Source organism: Aphelocoma coerulescens, chromosome 4, assembly GCF_041296385.1.
Source record: "Aphelocoma coerulescens isolate FSJ_1873_10779 chromosome 4, UR_Acoe_1.0, whole genome shotgun sequence".
Lineage (NCBI taxonomy): Eukaryota > Metazoa > Chordata > Aves > Passeriformes > Corvidae > Aphelocoma > Aphelocoma coerulescens.
The window spans coordinates 4,769,435-4,793,511 of NC_091017.1; the positions used below are offsets into that span (position 1 = coordinate 4,769,435).

Sequence of the window (24,077 nt, forward strand, 5' to 3'; positions counted from 1 at the left end):
CTGAAGTTTGTTTTCCATTAAGCAGCTGTCTACAGGCTTTTGAGTCGATGGAGGTGACATGGAAAAACAAAGAAGACAATTTAGATAATATGAGATCCAGAAATATAGTATCTTAAAGAAATCTACACCATGGAAATAACTGCAAATTAAATGATAGTACCTGGGGTTTTTGTAGCACTACCATTCTTGTCAATGGAAAAAATACAATATTTTCAGCTTATTACTACTGTGGTCAAACCCAGCAGCATCCAGAAAGCAAATGCTTCCAATGATAATCTTACAAAAAATAACAAATGACCATACAAAAGATCTGCATGGCCTCTCTAACTCAGACTCCAAACCACAATGAAACAGGAAAACTGAATTCAGTTCAAGTTTCAGCATGTCTCTTCTGTCCCCAACTCTGTCTGCCTGCTTAGAATGTCAAAAAAAAAAAAAAAAAAAAAAAAAACCAAGAAGAAACCAACAATATATAATCTAATATTTTTAATTTTATGTACAGGAATATAACGTTATGGCAACTTTGTACATGAAATACATACAGTATTTAAACATGAAAATCAGCTAGGTAATTTACATTAGCGATGAAACTGCTTCATGTGCAGCCCAGTTAATACTTAGTTTAGATCTGTATTTTATTGGGGAGAGATTTTAATAGTTTACAATCATAGAAACATAAACATTTAAAACAAGACTCTATAAAATAATTTACAGAAACCCTACCATCTACACTGAGAGAAAGGGCATATGTCTGTGAGTTGTGTGTGAGTAACAAGGTGGACAAATGATGTATCTCAGCCTTTTTAAGTATAAAATAATTTAGAAGCAGTTCATGCAATATGGAAGCAAAGGCGTGCCAGTTCCTCCAAGGTTTCCTGCTACCTTGGGCATCTACTGAGCATCACACGTGGGTCACTGGACACATGATAACACCGCTGCCAGGTGCCACCAGACAGCACCAGCCTCAGTTCCTCCAAACAATGAGTTATGTAAACATAAATATACAAGTTGATATCTTTTCTACACAGTACAAATACAGGTCACAACTTCTCAGCTGTGCAAGTAGTCAATCCATATACTGGGAAGCAGGTTAATGCTCAGTCTGGAGTTCCACGTGTTCCTCTGTACAGGAGCACTAACAGAACTTCCTTGTTTTCACCAGTTTGCTCTGGTATTTCACCGAGTGCCCGCCGTGCCCTATCACATAAACATCGAGCAGGTAGGACTTGCCAGGCTGCAGGCCTCTGATTGTCTCTGTGGTCACTGCTTTCTGGATGTTCTGGCTGTGGAAGTATTTACAGAGAACCTTTTCTGACTTCTTCCTCGTGTCTGGACCCAAGCACTGGTTCTGCTCTCTTTTCTTCTGCTCATCATTGTAGTTGTCATCCACTTCCCTCTTGTAGATGCAGAATTTGTTCCTCTCCTGTGTGCCAAGCCACGCCACCGTGACCGAGGAACACGTGCGGAGTTTGTCAAAGGCTTTGATCCGCGTATCTTCGGGAAGGGAAGGAAACGACTGCTTGTTAGGCCTCGTTGTAGCCAGGATCTTCAGCATGGAAGCACCTTTCTTGCTTCCCTTCAGCCTAATAAGATATTTAGCTTTTGCTTTGCCCCGGAGCTGGAACTGCCGCACACCCTCCACGCTTTGAGACAAGAGAAGTTTTCCATCTCTCCTAACTTGGATCTGAACAGCATCCAGGCAGGAATGAACGGAAAAGGTGACTTTTTGGTGAGATGAAACAGGGGCAAAACGTAGAAATTTGGCTCCCTTTCTTTTGATGAATACATCTGTAACTTTGCCATCCTTCAGCTCGACTGTTTTCTGCTTCGCCTCCTCCTTGGTCCTGGCAAAGGTGCCGACGTAAGCGGTGCTCATGTTGGTGTTGGTGTTCACTGCAAACATGTCGAAGTAGTACTGCGTGTCTGGCTTCAGGTCAGACACGGTGAAGATGTTTTTGTTCCCAATACAAACTCTATGCAGGTCAACTCTCGGCTTCGGGGACGTTTGCCGCCCAAACTTCGATGGTTTTAGGAAACCACGTTCTTTGCCAGAGTTGTTGTCTGCAGGGAAGCCAAAATGGGCAAAGTCAAAGGGACTGAAATCCAGGCCTGGTTTTGGAGCCATCATGAAGGCGTCATCAGAGCTGAGCTTGGCTTCAACGGCACAGAGGCTTTTGAAGTTGTGCTCTTTGTTGATGACTATGCAGTACTGGATGGGCTGTCTCAGTAAGGAGGCCGTGGGGCTCGGTTTCCATGCCAGCGTCACTGTAGTACGTCCCAGAGAGGTGACATCAATTCTGGGATCATAGGGTAACTCAGGATAAGGCTGGTCTGACTCTGGAGTCGTGGTTGCATACACTTTAAAATGGGTGTCTTTCTCTGTCGACAGCAGATCCAGCTGGTACAGCCCAGATGGGGAACTAGAGGACACAAAGTACTCCACATCATTGCCTTTGTAGGAGAAGAGCTCTGTGCCTTCCTCGTTGGTAATCTGCTGTTTCTGTTGCTCAAGGGGCTCTGGGTCACCTGAAGTAAAGCAAAGGAAAACATTTGTACACTCTCCGCAAATGTGAGGAAACAGAACTCTACAGACACATTTTACTACCTAAAATACAAATGTGAGATGGAAAAGGAAGGTTTTATCTTCTCAGTACGATGTAATTGATCAACACTTCTGTCAAATCAGAGAGGAAAATTGGTTTGGCAATCAGGTTCAAACCAAATGCGATAGAAATTCCACCTGACCAGCATTCATGGAGTCTCATGAATGGTAGCTAACACCTTCCACTGGAGTGTCAGGCATCCCACTTGGAGTTGCCATGCAGTTTTCCCCAGGGGAAACTCACTCACCTGCCTGTTCCCGGATGTGGACCCTTGGCTTTGGCCCTCTGAGTCACACTAAAATTTCGTTGCTAAACACAGTGGGGACCGAAGGTGTGTCTGCCCCACCATGTGGTGTGTGTGACAGTTCAGCACATGTGTCAGAGGCTCTGGCAACTCTTGTCTCTCCTGAACAGCAGCTACACGGCTCTGTGTCTGGAGATGAGTCCCCTCCACGGGGTGAGCTCAATCCTGCTGTAGTGCCAGCCCAGAGTGTCTCTCCAGTTCTTATCTTGTGTACACAGCTCACAGCAAAGCCCCCATCAAACTGAGTCACTGGGTAAACACAGTTTGCTGTGGCAGCATCCAGTGCCCCCTGTGACTGTAACCTCAGCTTGTACTTTTTTGTAGGCCTTTTCCTTTTCATGTCACTGCCTGCTGTCAATCTCCTGCACTGGAAGACCCAAACAGCAGGAGATCATAAAGACAGGACTGCTGTGAAACTCAGTGTTTGAGGAACCATAAATCCAGGGAAGAGGACAGGGGAAGTCGCTTATGGTTTGTTACCTGAACCTTCTCCACTGGCTTCCTCTGGGAGCTCCTGCACACTCAGTTTCCACTCCAGAGGGGCATCACATGGTGTCACCGTCACTGCTAAGGGAGTGTTGTCCTCTTCAACCACAAAGAAATACCTAGAGGGAGATTAACAGACTCACATGTCAGGGACTCCTGATGGCAGCCAGCTGGCAGGGATTGACTTGACATGATCAGGGCTGGTCTTGGTGTGGCCAGAGAGTCAAAAGTGTTACTAGTAAGCAGAGGAGGTATGGAAAGGCTGGTGGGCAAGAGCTAAGGAGCAGAATTCACAGTTCAAGGCAGAGCAGAGAGGTTTCTGGCCTCCTGCCCTCACCTCCACCCACTTTATTTTCTACCCCTGTAGTACCTAGATATAAATAATTACAAAGGCATAAATGAGGGAAACGGGATCTCTCCTGGAACTTAGGATATGCTCTTCCAAGCAGGACACACATTCTACGTTATGTCCAGGTAAGCACATAGAGATACACACACACCCAGCTGCCCTCCCACACCCCCCCCAAGCACAGCACATCACCAACTGTAAAATGTTCCTCACCAATGAAGGCTGGAGGCGGTCTGTGATATGAGGCAACACAGCTCTTCCCTGAACTCTCTGGAGCCTCAGGTTCTTCACCAGTCTAACCCTCAGTATTTTCTGACCCATAGGGTGGAGGTTGGGAAGTGGGGAGTTCAGACCAGGCTGCCTTACACTGCTTCTTTAAAGCACAGTATGAGATAATGAAGAGGGACAAGTGTGGTGGGGTAAGCCTGTAGTTTCTAATTTCCTTCCCACTCCCTTTGCCTCCAGACGTGGTTAGTGGCCCCACTTCAGGGAAATTCCATGGTCTGGGAGAGCTCTGGGCTCATCCGAGAAAGCAAATAAACTGGACAGGCCCTCAGCTGGGGAGGCCAAATTGGGATGGAAGCTCACATAGTTACTTCACCAAACAGAACACTGGCATTTGTATTTTTCTGGTTGGGATCCAATTTTTATCTCAAAGCACCCAGCAACCAGAGCTACTGTCTTCAAAGTATGGCTTTCTCACTTGGGCCAGACAGAAATACCTTTTGGGGGTGTCTCGGAAGAGGTAGCTGCTGATTTCAGCTCCGTCAGGGATGACTGACGAGTCATGGAAAAACGCCTTGTCCCGGATCTGCATCTGGAAGAGCTCCTCATCCCTGGTGGGCAACTTCTGGGACCTGGAGCCAAGCGGCAGCAGCAGCAGCAGGAACAGCAGTGGGCAGCGCAGCAGGAGCATCCTGCAGCAACGACAGGGAGTCCCACCTCAGGAGGGGCACCACAAGCAGCTCATCTGTGCTGGAACGTGGGCACACCTACAACAAGCCCACAGGCACTCTGTGTTTTGCAGGCACCTTCACTGCCACACAAACACCAGGAAAACTACTGTAAGGACTGAGCTCGCACCATCGCAGCACTTGGATAAAGGGTGGCACCAAGGTTTTCCCATCCTGAACTGTGACTGAAGCAAGCCCAGGCACTGATTTCAAATTGGAATCTCTCCCTCTCACTACCAAAGAGCAAAAGCCTTCTGCATGCTTTGGTGAGTTACACTTTGATGTTTTGCCACAGCAGAAATGGAGCTCACTGGCCTTGGGAGCTACAGTAAGCACAGAGCAGATGGAGGGTACATCGGCTTCGCTTCCCCTAGGAGATTTTGGTTGGGCTTCCAACAATCCTCTGGAAAGTAAATATTTCCAGTGAAACTGTTCTTTACAAAAATAGCGAATTAGGAAAACATGTGATACAAACCCACACATATTCAAAGCACATTGGTATTAGCATGCAATTCAGCAGGGCTTAATCCTCAAGCCTGATGGGAATTGCAAAACACAAAAGCAGAGAATCCTTTACAAATTAGGCATAACAATTCATAATCTCAGCCTTTCATTATTATGTCTATAACTAGGTCAGAAATGACTGCCCTAACATATGCAGTGGGACAGGCTGGAAATCTCCTTTCAGTACACTAGATGATCTCATATATAATGGCTCTGGGATGGGGGAGGAAGGGGGGAAACAGCCCATTTTTGGTACAAGTATATCGAGTTTTAATTGCTAAATGATAACCTTTTTTTAATTAGAAAAAAAAGAGGTTTAGACCATTACCTACACTGTGTTAGCTCTGGTTTTGGGGAGAAACATGCTAAAAAGCTGAGCTGGCAGGAACAGTTTTATCTTGTCCCTTGGCTGAGTGTGCAGTCACGCACTGCTCCAGGTACTGCACTTGGAAGTAACTACTACTTTACAGCAAACTCTTTATTTTACCTTTAAGATCAAATCTGTTGCTTCTGTTGCTGAGATTTTTCTTTTTCCCACCACCCCACTTGACCTTTCTCTAGTATTTTATGTAAAAATAGCAAACACAAAGCTCCTTGAGAAGTGGCACACTGTAGTCCAAGCATACTAAAACTGCTCTTCCCAAATCCCTCTCCCTGCTGCCTCCAGCTCCCCTTCTGCCTGTCCTGCTCTCAGTACAGCTAAACACAGCCACCCACATGCTGCACAGCAGGGCTCCTGACACCAGCAAGGCCATCTTCACTCTCAGATTGCTTCCTCTGCCTCTGACATGGTTTGTATTTAATCATTCCTTCCACCAACATGCAGGTCCCCCCACTCACCCCTCCTCAGCACCCCCTCCCCTCCTCTCTGGTCTTAGCTCATTCCCACCCCCCTTTCTACCATTTTCTCCACATCCTGCTGTCCAGATGAATTCCTTCATCTCTCTATTTTCCCACTGAAATTGGTGATGGGAGAAGGAAGAGAAAACACATAGTAAACTCAGCAGTATCCATAAGCTAGGAGTGATGTGCACTGAACACTCCCTCACAGGATGCAATTTTAGGTCTCCAGTGGTGGGCTCTGTTATCATTTGGGATGGTTTAATGACAGGTTACTGCAGTGCTCTGCCCTACAGAAGGGAAAGGAGCCATGGCCTTAGCTAACACATGCAATTGCCACTTAGAGGTAAATCCTGATTTAGCTTTCCCAGCCTTTGTCAAAATCTATCCCAACGAGGTCCTGAGTTAGCTTTTGATGACAGTGGACATATTTCCTCGAATTCAGACTGAAGTGTTGATACTTATCAGCGAAGTTAAAGACATTTGACCTTTTGGAGCAAAGATCATAAGTCAAAATACTTGCTGGCTTGAGTCACCGAAGCCGGCAGAAAGCTCCCCTCACACAAAGCAGGATGAGTTTTGTGTGCTCTACCATGCTGTTTATTGATTTTTCAAGTATTACTGTTGGCCAACAGGGAAGAAATTCCTTCCAACTTAATCACAACAGTTACAGCAGATTATTTGGTTAGGTAAGAAACTCTGACACTTTCTGCAGACAGCGTCCTCCACATGAACCCCCTGAAATTGCAATCCTGTGTATTCCCATAGTCAGTTCCAGTGCAATGTAACCTCTACTAAAATAAACCATTTTGATTATAGGCTAAGCTTCACTTCTTAAATAATTTCACTAGCTAATGCACTTTCAAACCTCCCATAAACAGTGTTTCTGCCCCCCTTAACAACTACAGAGCAGTGTCAAGGTACAGATTTGTCTCCGATTTCTTTATCTAATTGTAAAAGCATTTTGGCTTAAAAATAACTCTAAAAAGACACATTAAATTTAGTTCTGTGATCCCTGCCCATCCCACACATGAAATAACTTGCAAAGTTGTCAACTGTTACTGAAAAAGGAAACTTTTATAATCTATTCTTTGACAAATTAATAGAATTTTGAGTGCTTTCATTTTCACATATCTAACCTCAGAGGCTTAAAATGGGCCCAATTTTCATGCACGACACTTCCAAAAGCGTGACAACAGCAAAGAGGCATCCAAACCTCGCTCACAGTTTTTGGAAGGTGTGCTGTCACTTTTACACCACCCTTTCACACCAGTTAATAATCAGATTTTATCTCTTGCAGCGTACTCATTATAATTTGGCAGTTTCGAGCTAAATCCTTTATAGTTTACTCATGGAAAACATCAAGAGCAAAGCAAAAAGCCCATTTATTCATCCCATGTTTGTTTCTGAGCAAGCTCACCAATGACTTTGACAGAGTCCCTCAGAAAATACACTTGTTAGATGTGAGCCTGTGAATTCGTGCTCTGCCACCCAGTCCTCAGGAACTTCCAACAAACCATTTTCATGTCCTGGATTTGTTTTTAGAAGCCAGGTACCAGCTGAGGCTTAAGCGCTGTGCTGCTAAGCCACACAAATTACATGAAATATGTTGTGTGAATTTTTGTTCCCTAGGCTGTGCCGCCTCCTTAAATGCCTTTTATTCCATTTTCTACAAGTTCATCTTGTTTTCTTTTCTTTTAAACTCGGAGTCAATATTTTATTGATATATTCCTGCTGACTGGAGGGATTTGCCTGCTGTTTATCACTGAATTTAAGAGAGTGCCAAAATAAACAGTCCTAAGTGAAATAATAAGCACCGTTTTCCTTCTCCAGGATTGCAAAAGTGCCCTCTAATGGCCCATCTTTACCTCTCACTTTTTCCCCAAGCTCTCTCTCAACTGAGCCTTAAACCCAGAGGGAAAAGTCGTGCCAGCCGACCGACCTTGGGAGTCAGACTGAGCACGGAGCATCCGGGGGGGTCCCATCTCCTCCCAGGCAGGGCTGCTCCCAGCGGACAATGCCACCCAGTTATGCCTGGCAGGCACCAGGCCACTGAACCCGGGCAGGCTGGGCGATGCCAGGGCAGGTGGCCAGGGTTTCCTTGGATTTGAACCTGGAATGCGGCAGTGCTGTCTGCAGGTGAGCAGCTCCCAGGCTACACAAACACTCCGGTAGCTACAGCCACACCTCAGAGGGGTTTGCTTAATGAACCCGGCTGTATTTACCTAAGAAGATCAACAGATGAAAAATGCTGTACATTGGAGAGGGAGATACATGATTTTAAACACCTCAGAATTCACCACCTTGCCAGAGGCTTGGGGCTTTTTCCTTCTTTCACAAAGTATAAATAACCATTTTATAAATGGCATTTTAAAAATTTGAGTTATAAGTGCATACATGAAAATAATCATTAAGTCAGGTTTTATGATGATTACAATTAATTCCTATATTTTTAATAATCTCTTTACCCAACCTTTCCAAAATCCCACCTACTAAAGCCCTACACAGCCCTCTGTCCTGCCTTTAAGACCTCCAGGTAACAAACTCCATCTGCAAATCTCCAGGTAAACTGCAATTAGGAGCAGAAATGGGGAGGATAATGGGATTTGCAGCTGCCTTAGGTTCTGAGTCGAGGGACAAATTAGCTGGAGCTGTGGCAGCACCTCATGGGGTTTTCCTGCAGGCTGCGGGATCAGCGGGGTGGGCACATCCTCAACCCAAGCCAGGAACAGGTGGCCCTGGGGACAAATGAAGTCACTCCATTTTTATTTCCCTGCTCAAGCCTATGGTATTTTCTGACTGACCTTTTTTTCCAGCACTAAAACGCGGCCGTGCAGGGTATACTCCGTAAGGAATCAGAGGCTCCCTGCCTACATCCCATCACAGAAATCCCACCCAGCAAGCCAAGAGTCCATTTTGTTTGGCTGTTGGAGATCCAAGCAGTTGTGTCCTCCTGTTTGGACTTCACTGTGCATTTATTTCACACAGACACTCACAGGAAGGCTCAATGTCACTGAACACACCTATGCTCTGGAAAAACGGGAGCAAAGTATTGGATTCACCACATGCCAACACCGGTACTGTTCACAGTCATCTTCCTTGATCTACGGAAATAATTTGCTTTACTCCTCAACTGTCTGCAGGTCACCCAGACCTGTGAAGGATTTACAATAAGAAAACAAAAATGATTTGGGTTTACCTGGAGCAAATGCAGTCTGGAATAACCAAACCCTCACGTTAATTACAGAGAGTGGGAAGAGCACGACTGTAATTTAGTGAGGATAATTTCAAGGCACTGCCTGACACAGCACTTTTGTGTTGTGTTTCTTCTCTTTTTATTGTATGGATGGTTAACTTTTTTCCCTCCTTACATCCTATTTTTAAACTCTGGTGTGCTGGGGGTGTTTTTTTTTTTTCTGTTTACATTACCCATGCTGCATCTCATAATAAGTCTGCAGATTTATTGACGTGATTTAAGTCCAGCTTTGGAAATAAAAGGGCACTGTGTGACTTCTTTGACTTATTATAGGAATGCTGCAAGTAAAGAGGCCATGAGCTTTCCCATTATACACTCCATTTCCAGAGATATATGTCACAAATACACGCACCTCAGCACACACAGTTATCACCTGAGCAACAGAGGAGTTTAAAAGCCCTTATAAATTTGGATTGTAATGCAATTAGTTATTTTTAATGTGCAAACAAGGAAAAATAACACCTTTACAATTTAAGCATTTACTGGGAGCTGCTCAGCTTGTTTGTTTAGGGGGAGACCCGAGGGGAAAAGGGAAGGCCTGCTGTTTAATGCTGACTACTCCCTAAAGGATCTGGAAAATGCTTGGTATGCTTTTCATTTGGGCTTTTTTGTGGTTCCTTCTTTTTTAAAAGCATCACTTTTGAAAACTTGTTGTCTGGTCCTGCCTGGTGCCTGGGGAAAAGCATGGGCCAGGCAGGGCTGTGGGACTTCTCCAGGGGCTTGGGACAAGGAATGCAGCCCTGACAGGGATACAGGGGTGTATCACTGTCTCTGTGGACTAAAAAAGACAAATATTTTTGTGTAGTGCCACAGCCAGCTCGACATGGCAGCTCCCATTGGCAGGACCAGCTGTAACTGGGAGGGCAGGAGCTCTTAGGGACCTGTAATCCATGGATTAAAGCTCCCTAAGTACGCAGGGACACGATGGACTATAATGGTGCCTTTGAAGCATGGAGGGTCCACTGTGTCAATAATCTGTGGATTAACTGAGCGCCTCTTGCAATTCCAATTCAACCCGCGATTGTCCTTTGCTGGGAGCATTGTTTTAGCCAAGCACATCACTGTAGCGTTACAGGGAAACAAATACGACCATGTGAAAATAGGAAGGTATGAAGAAATAAGGGTACATTTCCACCAAATCTTAATGGACAACAGTGGTGGTGAACTACAGCCTGGGGGAGAGTTTAACGCCGAAGGGGCATCACTACAAAACGCAGAGCTGTCTCAAATTAGAGATGTTGAAAAGCAAACACACACAGGGAGATACCGTAACAAAAAATCAAATTTTACATGGACTATATTGTTTCTAAACTGAGACTTACTTATTTTTCCACTTTCAGTGGAAACAGATTCAACGCTGATTACATCAAAATTGTCACCCTGGAGCTGGTGGCAGCTGGACGCTTCAAAAACCAGCTGAGCCAGGAGATGCCATTTGGGACACTCGAGGAAATGCCTCATAGTTTTCCTTTTTTCAATCAGAGACCACATACCAGCGTTTCTTTCTTTCACAGCCACCTCCGCCCACGAGACTCAGCACCGAGTGTCAAACCCAAACAAACAGCGAGTCCCTGGCGGCCCCTGTTACAATGCTCAGTTGTTCAGTCCTCTCCTTGCAAGGGGGTAGCAGCGGCACGGGAAGAAGGGATGTGCTGGAGCACAGGGTGGCAGCCAGCTGGCAGCCCTCCCCCCAGGACAGATGTTACCTCCCCTGGGCACTCCAGCACCGGCTGGCCTGGATCGCTGTTGCTGTCCCTGCTCATCCCCCCAAGCCCGTACAAAATCCTCCAGGTGGCTGGCTGTCACTCCTGGAGGGGGCAGGCATCATGGGATAGGTGACTGGTACCAGCTCTTCCAGAGGAAAATATGTCACACTCAGAGAGTCTGACCCAACTCGGAGTAGAGGAATTTTTTCCATAGTCTCAGCAGGGGTTGAGCCCCAGTAGGAGAAACAAGGCAGAGAAATCTCAGTCTGCACATCTCCCGGCCGTTTAAGATAACCAGCCCTGAATGCCACGCAACTCTACCACAAATCTTTCAGTGCAAGCGCTGGAGGTGTTTTATAATGGAAAGTAATTATTATCCCCTTGTTACAAGCAATAAAAGTAGGGCAGAGACTTTCCTTGTTCAAGGAAATCCCAATATAAGCCTTTCCTTTAATCATAAAACAATAGCTACTTTCCTCAGCCAAGTCATTCCGCCTTCAGCACAGCTCTCTGGGTGTAGGTTGCTCTCTCTCCATAATGAATTTCAGCAAGGGGATTAGTGGGGAGGAACACACGAACAATTACAAATTACAACCAACACCAGCGTGTTGGTATTTGCTACAGTTCCCCGCTGCTCCTCTGGAATACTTCAGGATGACATTATGAGCGAGCACCCTCGCCAAAATCCTCAAGGGACAAGGATGAAATGTCAGGGCATGATACAGAGCAGGAGCAGAACCGGGATCTGTGCATCCTGCTGTCGCATCCCCAAACCGCCAGGGCAGGAAGACTTTTCTTGGAAAAGAGCTAAAGCGCAAACCCAAAGTCATTAACTGCATTAACTACGGAAGGGGTTAAAGTTGCTTGAGCCATTCCTAGGGAATACTGCTGGCTGCTCCCAGCCAACAAGGTGTTTGCTAACGGGGAGAACACGACGGGCTGGCACAGGGCAGGGAGCTGCAGGATAGGCAGTGACAGGCAGGAGCTGCAGGTCCCCAGAGTGACTCGCAGAGCAGGAGCAGGGGAAGCCGAGCTCCGGCAGCTCCGGCAACAACCAGAGCACTCATGTTTTGTGGAAAGCCATGCCATGAGCACACTGGAATTCTTTATGCACTTCTCCCCTTCTACTTTTTGGTCAATGAATAAAAAAGGGAATATTGCTGACTACTTGGAAACCCTGTCAAGTGCACAGGGGCTGATTTCCGCAGCTTCCATCAGCCACACAGTTTCCTTCGGCATCAGGAACACCACCACACACGTACGCAGGCTTACAAACCACAGCCAGCCCATGGGCATTGCTATTCCCACTCACTTCCCTACCTCCACACACACAGTTTTCCCACAACAGTGACTCAGGAATTCTCCTTTGCCATGTTACCACACTGCCCTTATCACCACCGTGGGTTTCTCACCTGCCACAGCACAGAGAGTAACAGCAGGAGCTTTCCAGAAAGCTGGAAGAGCAGAGCAAGACAACAGCAGTAACAACCCATGGTGCTTATCCCCAATCCCTGGGGAAGCAACTGCATCCCTGTGCTGCTGCCAGAATGGTGTCCTGCAGTGGTGCTGACTCCAAAGGAATGGTGACTTTTTTCTACTGAATTGAGAGTTTGGCCCATTTGAGAATTGGTTAGGTAGGAAAAGCCCTCTAAGGCCATTAAGTGCAGTCACTAACCCAGCACTGCCAGGGCCACTGGTAACCCATGTCCCCAAGTGCCACAACTACACATCTTTTAAATACCTCCAGGGATGGTGACTCCACCATTGCCCTGGGAAGCCTGTTCCAATGCTTGACAACCCTTTCCATGAAGAAGTTTTTTCCAATAGCCAATCTAAACTCTCTCTAGCACAACTTGAGGCCATTTCCACTTCTCCTATTTGGGAGAAGAGACCAATACATATTACTTACAACCACAGTAACATATGTTGTATGGATAGGTGATCCCTCAAAAATTCCAATCCCTGAATTATTATCAGAATCCAAATATATCTGATTGCACTTACTATCCAAAACTGGATTCAGGTTTAGTATTTTCTGCTTTCAGGTTTAAAGGTATGCAAAGGAAACCATAGGCCTTGCCAGTCCTTAATGAACCCTTAAGGTGCTCTCTCATAATGATTTGATACTATGATTTGTATCATAGCAATTCACAGATGCTTTGTCTCATTTTCCCTAGCTGGAAAAGGGCTGCTGAAAATATGTAAACATTTGTCAAGTGTTTGAAAATGGAAAGTATCAAATGTAGTGCTGAAGCTGTTGATATTTACATATTTCTACCAGCACGCTCAGCATTAGAGCCACAGCTATAGCAGCAAAGACTCTCCGAGATCCAGCATGGATATTGTCTGATCCCCACCATCCCTAGGAAGCAGCACACACCACTTCTGAGCTCTGGTCCCTCAGGGGCTGCAGTGGTTGAGAGCACAGGATGGCTCATCCAGGATGAATGGCATGCCAGGGAGCACAATCAGCCTCAGCACTGCTCCTGGGTGCCACTCAGAAAATTCCCTCTTTTGCATGCTCACTTTTACACACTTCATGGGTAGGTATGAGGAGCAGGAATGCTTGCACTGCCTAAATTTGGTATCTATTTCCCCAGCATCCTGCTTTAAAAAAAACGACACAGATTCCCACAGATAAATTAGTGAAATTAGCTCAATAAATTAGTTAAAGTTGTTAGTGAAGGGCATGAGCTGCTCCAAATTTCTCTACATAGCTACCTGTTAGCCCCCCCATGGTGCCTGACAATTCCCACTGCTTCCAGAGAAAGTCCAAAGTTCCCCCAGCTGCTCACCCAGCATCACTCAAATCCCTCCAGTGCTAAGGAGCCATGTGACAGAGCAAGGATTTGACTCCAAAGGAGAAATGATGGGGAGACAGTGAGGCAGAGCCATGGAGATTGCCTTGGTCAGAGCTGACGCACACACACACACACCTGTCTGGAGAGGCTGTAAGACACCACCAGCCCATCACACCAAAGCAAGACAGGGTGTGTTTGGGAGCTGCCAGTCTTCAGTCTTCCTTCTAGTACCTTTTTTGTTTTCTAAGCAGTGGACTTCTGCTTCCCAATCCAGAAAGTCTTTCCCAAGTGCAGAGAGATGGCTGCTCCAAAAGGACATGCCACCAGAGTTTCAAGCCTGCCAGGGTCACCTGCAGAGCTGTGGTAAGGAGTCTGAAAAACCAGATTATTGCAAGGGTTGGTTTCAGCTCCACTTGACTGCTGGGCCAGTGTTTATTTGTCCAGGCTGGCAGGCGAAAGGTTAGCCCTTTATCTGCTGGCTGCCAACAAGTGGAGGGAACACATGCGGGCGGGAAGGCCAGGCTGTCATGGGTGAGCGAACATCCAAACAGCCCCAAAACCTCCGGGCCTTCTTATGGCACCCATGCATCCTGGGCTGGCAGAAGGGGAAAGAAGGGAGAAGGGAAGAGTTTCTGCATTCAGAGAGGACTGAAACGCACGCCAAGGGTGTTCCTTTTCCCAAAGAGGGAAGACATGGTGAGAGCTGTGGTGTTGGATCCAGCGCTGCCTTCTGGGGGTGTCCCTTCACCAGTGACTGGAAGTGGCTACAACAGTCTTGGATGGAAGTTACTGCTAAAGGACAAAAGCATCAGTTCAGCATCATTGGTAAACCCAAAAAGCTGTAGATTCCTAAAACAGTATCTGCTCCTTGGTGCTTTGTCCCCTCACAGCATCTCAGCAGAGGCTTGGGCTGGAGCCATGTGGGGGGCTCTGCCCACAGGGACGATGCCCCCAAGTCCCACTTTGCTCCCACACACATTTCACCGAGGGCCACAGGCTGGGGTCTGCACAGTCCCTGGGTGAACAGACCCACAACGAGCCCACAGTGCCCAGTGGGGATGGTCATGAACTCTCTGAGCAACAGGCTGAGCCAGAGCGTGTCTTGGGCTACTGGAAATACACTTTGCTGAGGAGTATGAATTTTGCATTTTCTAGTTTAAGCCCTAATTGCCTGGATTTTCTCATAAACACCTCGCAACTGCTTTTTCTTAGATGAGTGGGAATTAGAATGTGCTCCATAAATTAACATAGCACGTTTCTTTCCCTGAACCTGCCACCCTGCTACCACACAGTTGCAAGAGATGTCTTAGACTCTTGTTTTAAAATACCTGCTTAATTCAAACATTACATTTAGACTTGTTCACATGATGTGAGAGGGTCCTAAAACCTACTTGTTTTCCCTCTTATTATTTTTTTCCAACTATTGTACTGTAACAAGATTATAAAAGTTTTAATTGACTGATATTAAATCTTCCCTGCAAAATTGTAACTTTGATACCTCCCAGGATTATTAGACTTTTATTCATTATTTCTCATTACTGAAAAATCAGTTTGAGAGAGCCCCTGGGGTCTTCCCCAAGTAAGGATAAGATCCTATTAGTTGTACAAATCATACTCAAGTAAGTAATTCTTACCCAAGAGAGAAAACCCCCAGGGAATTAAACACAGATTTAATAGCCAAAGGAAGGGAAAGAATGGGGACTAGAAACTGTTAATGCTGCTCACTGATGTTTTCCTTCACATCCAGAGACCAGCTGGCAGCTCCAAGCGCTTGGCTTTCCCACACCATCACCATCCCGATCTGTAAACTGCTTGATTTGCATCAGGTTTCTGGATTTCAGAATGCTGAGGCACGTTTAGACTGTTTGACTATAAACAAATTAGCAGTAAATCTGCTGCACCTAAACAAAGTAGAGAGAGACAGAAAGAGAGGGAGGGAGCACTTGCTTCTTGACAATATTCTGGCTGCTTTGTACAAACATCTTCCCTGCTTAATCATCCCTGCAAATGTGTGCGAGGAACCCACGATCCCTCCACGCCTCCCGCCTGCCTTGGCTGGTCTGGCACTGCTGTGTTTTGGTACTGAGCAAGTTAAAGGTGAGAAAGATGAAAAGCATCATTTTTCTCACCCCCAATAAAGTTTCAACAAAGTTGTGTTTTCTCAAATAATACAGAAAAAAAAAAAGAAACAGACTCAATTAGGCAAACAATGCTTTTCCCCTGTAAATCACAGGGGAAGTCTCGGCCTCGGTGCTGTGTCACCTTGGGAGCGTGCGAGGGTCACAGCGGAGGGGCACTCATATCCGGACCCGTGGAGCAGGGAATGAGGTAGGAGAGATAAATTATTGCCTTTGCGTTTCAGTTCTCCAGGTGCTCGCAGCAAGTACCCACTGCTTCCTATCTCAGCTGTCACACAAGCAACAAACATCTCTCTAACCACTGAGTTTAATTACCCTGAAGCCAGAGCAGTCCCAGTTCAGGCCAAACCTGAACAACCCTGAGAAATCTGTGAGAAATGCTGAAAATACCTGCCTGGGTGGAAGGCCAGAGCCCACTGAGAGATGCTCTGTGCAGGATCTGCTGCACCCCTCTGGTAACTCAGGCATGTTTGTTTTTAGAGAAGCGGTCGTGGAGCGGGGCTGGCTTCTCGGGCCGCTTGCGTTGCTGATTACTCCAGTGTCTTTTAAAACCCATCCTGTAAAATGCCCCCCACCAGGTTTTTGGTGAATTTGGACTATCAGCTACCTCAGACACGAAGTGACAGGACACACTGCCTGTTTCTGACATGTCCCACATGACTGCTGTGCTCCTTACAGAGCAATCAAAGCCATCCACACAGTCATGAGATTTTCAGCTGGTTCCTGTTACAGCTCTGTGTTAACATCCTTCTCCTGTTCAGTGGGTGTCCTTGCATACAGCAAATGAGAAAATTAATTCTGAAAGAACAAACTTCTTTCTAATATTTACTCTCTTTCTGTCCCTTCTGAATGTATTTCCAGCTTTAAGCACATTCTCCTGGAGTTATGATTTATTGTCCTGACCTATTTCCTGATCTAAGGGCAAATACTTCTCTCCTAATGACATCTTGTTAAAGTTTTCAAACATAACATCTCCTCAGCCTTCAAGGTCCTTCCATCCATCCACGAGCTTATTTGAGTCATCTTCTCAGGCAGAAACTATCCCTGTTTGATCTAATGGAGGTTTTTGCCACAGAAGTACACCTCAGTCACGATGTGAAACAGAACAGTTTCTACACGCTGCCTTTTCCCCAAAGTGAAGTTTTGTTCACTCAGTGCTCCACTCATGAGATAGCAGAACTCAAGCACTACTTAAGTCCCTTCTCACTAGTCTTACCTGGGATATTATTCTTCCTTGGACGTAATTCTGATTTCTTCTGGTTTATGCCTGCCCATACAGTCAGTGACACCAAAATGCAGAGCTCACCAGCATTCAGTATCACACCAGGTGCTCCACGATTAAGGTAAACGTCTATCTCATGGCCTGTCTGTATGCTCTCACATGGAACTTAACATTCTAAACACATATTCCTTGATACATAACTAGCTGGGGTTATCCTCTCTGATGCTGGAGCATTCCCCCCAGTATGTGCACCTTTCTCTAAGGGCTTGCAAACTTGTTGTCTTATATTAAAGAAGCGGCCCTTCCCTCCTTCAGTCCAGTCTACTCTTCTCCTCTGCATTTTATAATCAAACAGAAAGAGAAAGCAAAACCTCCCGTTACTTTAACTCTCACGAGTGGCTGAGCTGGTAGCTCAGAGCAGTTCTATCATCCTCCAGGTTACCAGCCTCAGCTCCTTTGACTGCTCTGAAGGAGAAACGTGCAGCTTTCATCATGCTGCCCCTAATGCAGAAAACGTGCGCGTTCGGCGGGGGCGGATGGAAACCCGCCTGCCCTCCCCGGTGTGGCCATCGCTACAAATTAGCAAAGCTGCCTCCCGCGAAAGCGAGCCAGGCACTGAGAAGATAAATACCCACTTAACACAGCAAAATAAAACCAGCCCCAGAAAGATGCGAGACCCTGAAGGGGGACTGAAAACAGCCCCTTGCAAATAGTGAAGTAATGGGCTTACAGTTTTATTATTCGTATAAAGTTTAGTGACTTCAAAATGAACGTGAAGCCAAGCAAGACTTGTTATCCCACTAAAATCTGTGCTGTAACTGAAGCCAGTGCCCAGATGTTCCGTGGTAAAATCCACCGCCTCGCTGCATAAACGCACCACATACCCTGACGTACAGTCCTGGCTTGCCTTTATCCAAACCTACTTAGATTCTGGATTGTTTTCCTAGCAATCCTTTAAACTGCCATGGGAAGCATAAAAGGTGGTCTCCTACAAAACCATTTGGTACCAGCTTGAAATGTAACCATTTGCCGAAATAAATCAGGATTTCTTTTTAATAAACTGTTTATCACCAGCCTCTCGGGACATAAATCGTAGAAGAAAAAGCAGGGTCTGAGTTTAATAAACATCTCATCTTTTTATATATATTAAGGCAGAAGACCCTGGCACACTTCAGAGTGAAACATCCGGCAAACAGCCTCCATCCAGCCCTGCTGAAGGCATGGGACGGAGCAGAAGGCCACTGCATGGATGGAGCTTTCAGGAAAGGGTTTATCCCTTCGTTTTTAGGGGACATCTAAGGTAGGCAAACCTTCTAAGGAGGACAAAGGGGACTTGAAGACGCTGTTTCTGCCCCTGCATGGAGTTCTGGCGTGTGAGCCGGGTCACTGTGGGGCAGCCTGGGCTCTTGGAGCGTGGCACTGAAGGATGCTCAGGGCTCCGATGAGCGGGTGGCGCTGCCATGGCACCGACCCTGCCCACAGCACTGCCTCCCCGGCCCGGCTGGCAGGAGGAGGAGAGGGGTGCTGGGAAAGCCCCGCAGATGGGCCGGAGCTGCGTGCCGGGAGCGCGAACGTCAGACGAACACCCGGTCTGTGGCGAAGGCATTCGAGCCGAGCAGGGAAGGCAGCACAGGCGTGACGTGATTTTGAACAGCTTGCTTGACAGTTTGCACCAGATTGTATTTATAAACACTGGGGAAACCTCAGAGCTTTTCCTCCACGTTTCCGAAGCGCTCACCCACAACAACACAGGCGCGCGGGACGATCCTACACAGCTCTGCCTCGCCTCGGTGACAAACTTCTCACAATTAAACAAAGGGGCCCATAGGAATCTTGGTGGGATCAGCATCCCACACAGTGCTCAAATTCCCTCTCATCCGACCACCAAACCCTGACCTTCCCCAGGGTGGCTGAGGAGTGAGGTGACCTGCTGGCCGATGATGCCAGCAGCACGTCACACATGTGCCACTGCCTGCCAGGTGTGGCTGGCGCGAGGAAGTTGCTGGCAGAGCCCGGCATGTCCCCTCTCAGGAGTGGGACATGCACGTTGTGTCACCTCACTGGCAGGGCTGCAATGACACGCTGTGGTGCCCACCCTCCACAGCAGGAAAATCAACGGGATTTCTGTCCAGGGCCGCACAGAGACAAGGAAGCGTGATGCACCCACAGTCCTCATCACGGAAATGTGACAAGGAATTTTTCACACATATTATAAAGCTATTTCAAAATTAAGAGGGGTTCATTATCCGCTGGCACAGAAAGCCCACAAGGAACAGGTATCGCTTTTCTCACAGCAGGATGAAACACAGCAACAGGGTCCTGGATACATCCATAAGGTACCTGCACGTGATGCACTCCTGCACATCTCACCACGTTTTTAATGGTCAAACTAGAATGTAAAAATCTCTCAGTGTTTTAAAAAATCCTCTTCTGCTTCAAATATCAGCAAGTTTTAAATTCTAGACATTGCTCTGAGTACTTCAGAGAGAGTTGTAGTGGCAGTAGAAAGCTGACCTGGGCAGCTCTCCTCCTGCAGGTACGTGTTTCGCTATGAGGTAGGAGAGCGCGACCGGGAGGATGAGGCATTCCTGACAAGAAGCAATCTGAAATGCCATTCCTAAAATAGCTCAGATTCAGCAATTTTCAAAGCAGGCTGAGCAGAAACACAAAGTTTTCCCTTTGCTCCCTTACAGCACAGCCAAGGGTGCTGATGGTGTCTAACACCCAAGCTCTGTTTTTACGGAAATCAGGCTATGGTCAAGCCAGCAGTGCCTGGCCAGGGTCACCAATGCCATCAATCACTTTCCGCCAACCGCCCAGGGAGGAATTCACCCTCACATTGCTCTCGCCTCTTCCACTTCCACAGACACAACTCCACTGTCTCGGCCAAGCATGAAATGGGTGCATCGAGGCTGGAAGCCCATCCTCAGTGCTGGATGGGGCTGCCAGAGCAGCCTGACTGCGGGATGCTCCAGTGGAGACAGTGCCACACTTCTGTCACCGACCATCTCCGGCTGTCTGCTCACAGCCAGCTGGGATAGCGAGGTCCGTGCATTTACGGCAGGGACCTTGTCTCCCCTCTGAGCTCGCCTCCTGCAGCGCAGTCGAGCCGCGACAACAGCGATACTGTTTAATTGTTCTAATTAACATTGTAACTAGATGCTAACCAGATCCGTCGGTGGGAAGGGAAAATCCGAGGGAAGCTACAAGCTTCACGACCTGCTCGCTGAAACCAACCTTGCAGAGGCTGCCTAATCCACCCCGGTGTCCACTGGGGTGATTTCCAGAGCAGCCCCAGGCAGCACGGCACAGACAGGATCACGCTCATCCCTGGCACCAAGCTAACCCGTCCGGGGAACCAGGGCATGCTACCGCTCAAATGTTAAATACATCCACAACAAACACGCTCAGAGAATCACAGCTTTCCAAAAATCTGCGCTAGCCTTTAACTGTGAAGGTTTAAATGCATAAAAGTTCTATCTGCAAGTGATTAAAAAGCTCTTTGTAGCCATTGTCTCTGCGCTGTCGAAATAAAAACAGAACCCGGGCTGCACGTAGCAAACCTCAGCACTTACATCCCACCGTAGAGTTTTCTGTCTTTTTTTGGTAGTCACTTTTTTTTTTTTCCTCCGAGAAGAACGTATGATGCTGGCGAAGCCGGAGCCGCTGCCTGCCTGGCACACACCCGCTCCGCGGCAGCGCCGGACGACGAGCCGGGCTTCCCGGCAGCCGCACGGGCTGGGGGGCACCGGCCGCCGCGGGCTGCAAGAGAGCAAAAACGGGGAGGAAAAAACAAACCTCAAAGGCGAGGGAGGGATCCGAGAGGGCGCCGAGGTTTCTCCCAGCAGCATCCCGCAAAAGCCGCGGCGGAGCGGTGCCGGGACGCGGGCTCAGCGCCGCAGCCGCGGCTGCAGGGACGGGCCGGGGTGGCCGCGGCCCCAGCCCCGCTCCGGCTGAGGGGTCCCGCAGCCGGGCAGGGGCACCGCGCCCCACGCCCGCCCGGGGGCAATCGGAGGGGGCTGCGCAGGCGGCCCCGCTCCCCCCCCGCTGCCGGTGCCTTACCTTGCGGTGTCCGGTCCCGTCCCGTCCCGTCTTGTCCTATCCCTCCCGCGGGGGGGAAGCTTGGGTTGTTTTTTAGGGGGGCGGGTGTTGACCTAGCCCCCCGGTCCGGCGGGGGCGGGCTGCAGCGGGGACTGTGTCACGCACGTCCCTGCGCGCTTTATAGCCCCTTCCCTTCTCCACCCCTCCCCGCAGGGAAAAAAAAAAAAAAAAAAAAGATGAAAACCAGTAAAAAGCAGGGAAAAGAAGCCGGGAGCCCCCCGGGGCACCCGCCGCCGCCCGGGAGAGAGGGCACGGCTCCGGCTTCGCCTCCCGGGAGGAGGCGCGGGGCGGCCGAGCGCCGGCAAAAGTTTGGCGGAGGGGGCGCGGAGCGGCGGCACCCGGCGCGTCTCGCTGCTGCCGCCGGGGCGGGCGGGCAGGGGGTGCCCCGCGGGCGCGGCCGCCCCGCCCCGCCACCGCTCCGCCACCGCAGGGGCGGGCCCGGGGGGAGCCCGCGGCACCGCGGGGAGCCCGGCACGGCCCGCCGCCCCCGCCGCAGCCGCGCAGGGGCAGCGCCGCGCCGCCCGGCTTTGTGCCGCGCTCGGCTGCGCTGCCAGAGCCTACTCAACATCCATCTTGGAGGGTTGGATGCTGCCCCAAAGCCGGGACGGAGGAATGCGGCGCTCCCACTCCTCTTTTTCATGCAGCCGCTGCTCGAAGCGGTCGGGGCTGCGGGAATGCTGCGGAACATCCCAACAGCGATGGAGGCGGGAGAGACCTTCAAGGATGCGTGAGAAATGGGGCTTATTAAACCCCCCTGCATTTCAGGAAATGGGTCTCGAAGCTGCATATTCAGCCTCTCACCTTCTCTCTCATCACGTTTTGGTCAGAGGTAGCTTTCAGGTTTGGGGACCGAGAGACAATTACTGAGAACTGCAATGAAAAGACGAAAACTATCTTTTGCCATTTAAACACAACCCCATCTCTTTTTGTTTCCCTTCTGGCACATCAGTCATAAAAACATCAAGTGCTACATAAGCATTAAACAAATTATTACTGATAGCAGCTGGTGGGTGATTCCCAGAAGGTAATCATTCCTGCCCTACTATTGCAACAGATTTGAGGAGCAAAAATTAAATAAACCTTCTTTTTTTTTTTCCTCCTTGCAAGACAGCTGAGCAAATCTGACAGCAAAGCCTCAGTGGAGGGATGCAAATTGTCATATTCTGTAGGGTGACAAACAGCTCCACTCTGTGAAGACAACCCCCAAACCAGCTCATGTCTTCAGGGACACGTAGCTGTCCAGACCTCTGCTAATTGCCATTAGTTACTGCCACTTACCTCCCACTCTGTCAACTCACAGAGCAGCAGGGTCCAGCCAGCCAGCAGCATTCTGCCCAAGGGTCTGCTCAGAAATATAAGTTCACCAAAATAAACCCAGGATTAAGAAAAAGAGCCCCATGGGAGCCCCTATCCAGTTATCCTTCTGTTTTCATGTCCCTGTTTTTACATATTTAACAACTCTATTCATCGTTTTCAAATAGTTTTCAAGGGTAGGAGTTTAGGGAAGGGAGGAAAGACAAGTTTAGGATTAATTTATGCATGTTTAAGGAGAACCAAAAAATACCTGGTATTTGCACACAGCATCCCGACTTCTCCCTTCCTAGAGGATCGTTTGCTTCCAACTGCAACACCTCAATTAAAAAATCTCAGCAAACTGCACGTGCTCCTCTTCTGATGCAGAAGACACAGAGATGCAATCATCCAAAAATGGGAGAAGCTGACTAAATAAGAAAGCCGAAATTAGTGAAGAAAACCTGGTACATTCTGACGAGCTTCCCCCGAAGCCTTCGGAGCGTGCGGGAACCAGCAGGGAGGGAAGTGCTCAGGTGAAGGCAGCAGCTACCTCCGGGTACCATTCATGGCACAACAGTGTTTTGTAGAGCCTGCAGAAATGGCTGGCTCGGGTTTGAGGTCATTAGAGGTAAAATATTGCTACCCAGCCAAAGAGCTCTGGACACTGTGTGTCTCACACAGGCAAACCGATTATTTTTAACCCAAGGACAGTTTTAGTGCTATTGTTCTTAGGGTGCACCACTGTCTGTGATTCCAGGGGAAGCAATGTGACATCACTGGGATATTATTTGCAGGGGTGTGTGAACACCAGCTCCTCTGCACAGATAACTCTTTTTTTGGATGCCTGCAGTTCCACCCCTATCGCCACTGTAAATCTGTGTCGTGATTTAAAGCCTAGCACAGAGCGACTCCCAGCCAGAGGTACAGTTAAAGCACTTCCACAACAAGATTCATCTCTCCCAAAATTTATAAGGTACAAAAACATTAAATGCTGATACAGGAAGCGGATTTGGGATTTAGAAGCTGAAAACTACGGGAATGTCTGGAAGGTAATGAGGCAGCCTCCTAAATGGAAACCAAACCATGAAAGCCAAACACGGTAAATTCTCCTGTGTAGCTGATTCCTTTGAAATCCACTAAATAGTAGCTAGGATAGTCCCAGCTCCCAGAAAATTGGCATTGAAATACTCCCCCCTAGAACCAGAGATGATTCACAGTCATTTACAGGAACAGGTCCCAAGCATGATCACATACAACACCCAGGGCAAGAAGTCCTCGACTGTAAAATGCTGTTCCTTATATCTCTGGGGCAAAACTGAGAAACTAAAGGGGCACAAGAGCAGCAAAACTCTAAATGATTTCTCTCTGGGCACTCACCTTCTCCTCCCACCCTCTCAGAGGCTTCCAGGGAACTGAGTAACAGAATTACTCATTCACATGGAGTCTCAACCTCTGTCTACAGCTGTGGATCACTTCCTTGGGCGCTGAAACTGCTTTGATTCCAGTGAGTAAATAAATATC

The 24,077-nt window shown here is 48.0% G+C and overlaps 1 protein-coding gene across 4 annotated transcripts; it reads right to left on the reverse strand.

The window, feature by feature from the left end:
* Nucleotides 1-471: 471 nt before the first annotated feature.
* On the reverse strand, nucleotides 472-22,928 carry NDNF (neuron derived neurotrophic factor). Of its 4 annotated transcripts, none has more exons than XM_069012583.1 (4): nucleotides 22,828-22,928; nucleotides 4,465-4,659; nucleotides 3,388-3,512; nucleotides 472-2,526 (listed from the first exon to the last, which is right to left on the reverse strand). In XM_069012583.1, the coding sequence occupies exons 1-4, from the start codon at nucleotides 22,845-22,847 to the stop codon at nucleotides 1,136-1,138; spliced, it is 1,731 nt and encodes a 576-aa protein (XP_068868684.1). In that variant the 5' UTR covers nucleotides 22,848-22,928; the 3' UTR covers nucleotides 472-1,135. The 4 variants fall into 4 exon arrangements, with proteins under 4 accessions (XP_068868684.1, XP_068868686.1, XP_068868687.1 ...); XM_069012585.1 differs by lacking the exon at nucleotides 22,828-22,928 and adding an exon at nucleotides 21,225-21,609; XM_069012586.1 differs by lacking the exon at nucleotides 22,828-22,928 and adding an exon at nucleotides 20,961-20,985.
* Nucleotides 22,929-24,077: the final 1,149 nt, after the last annotated feature.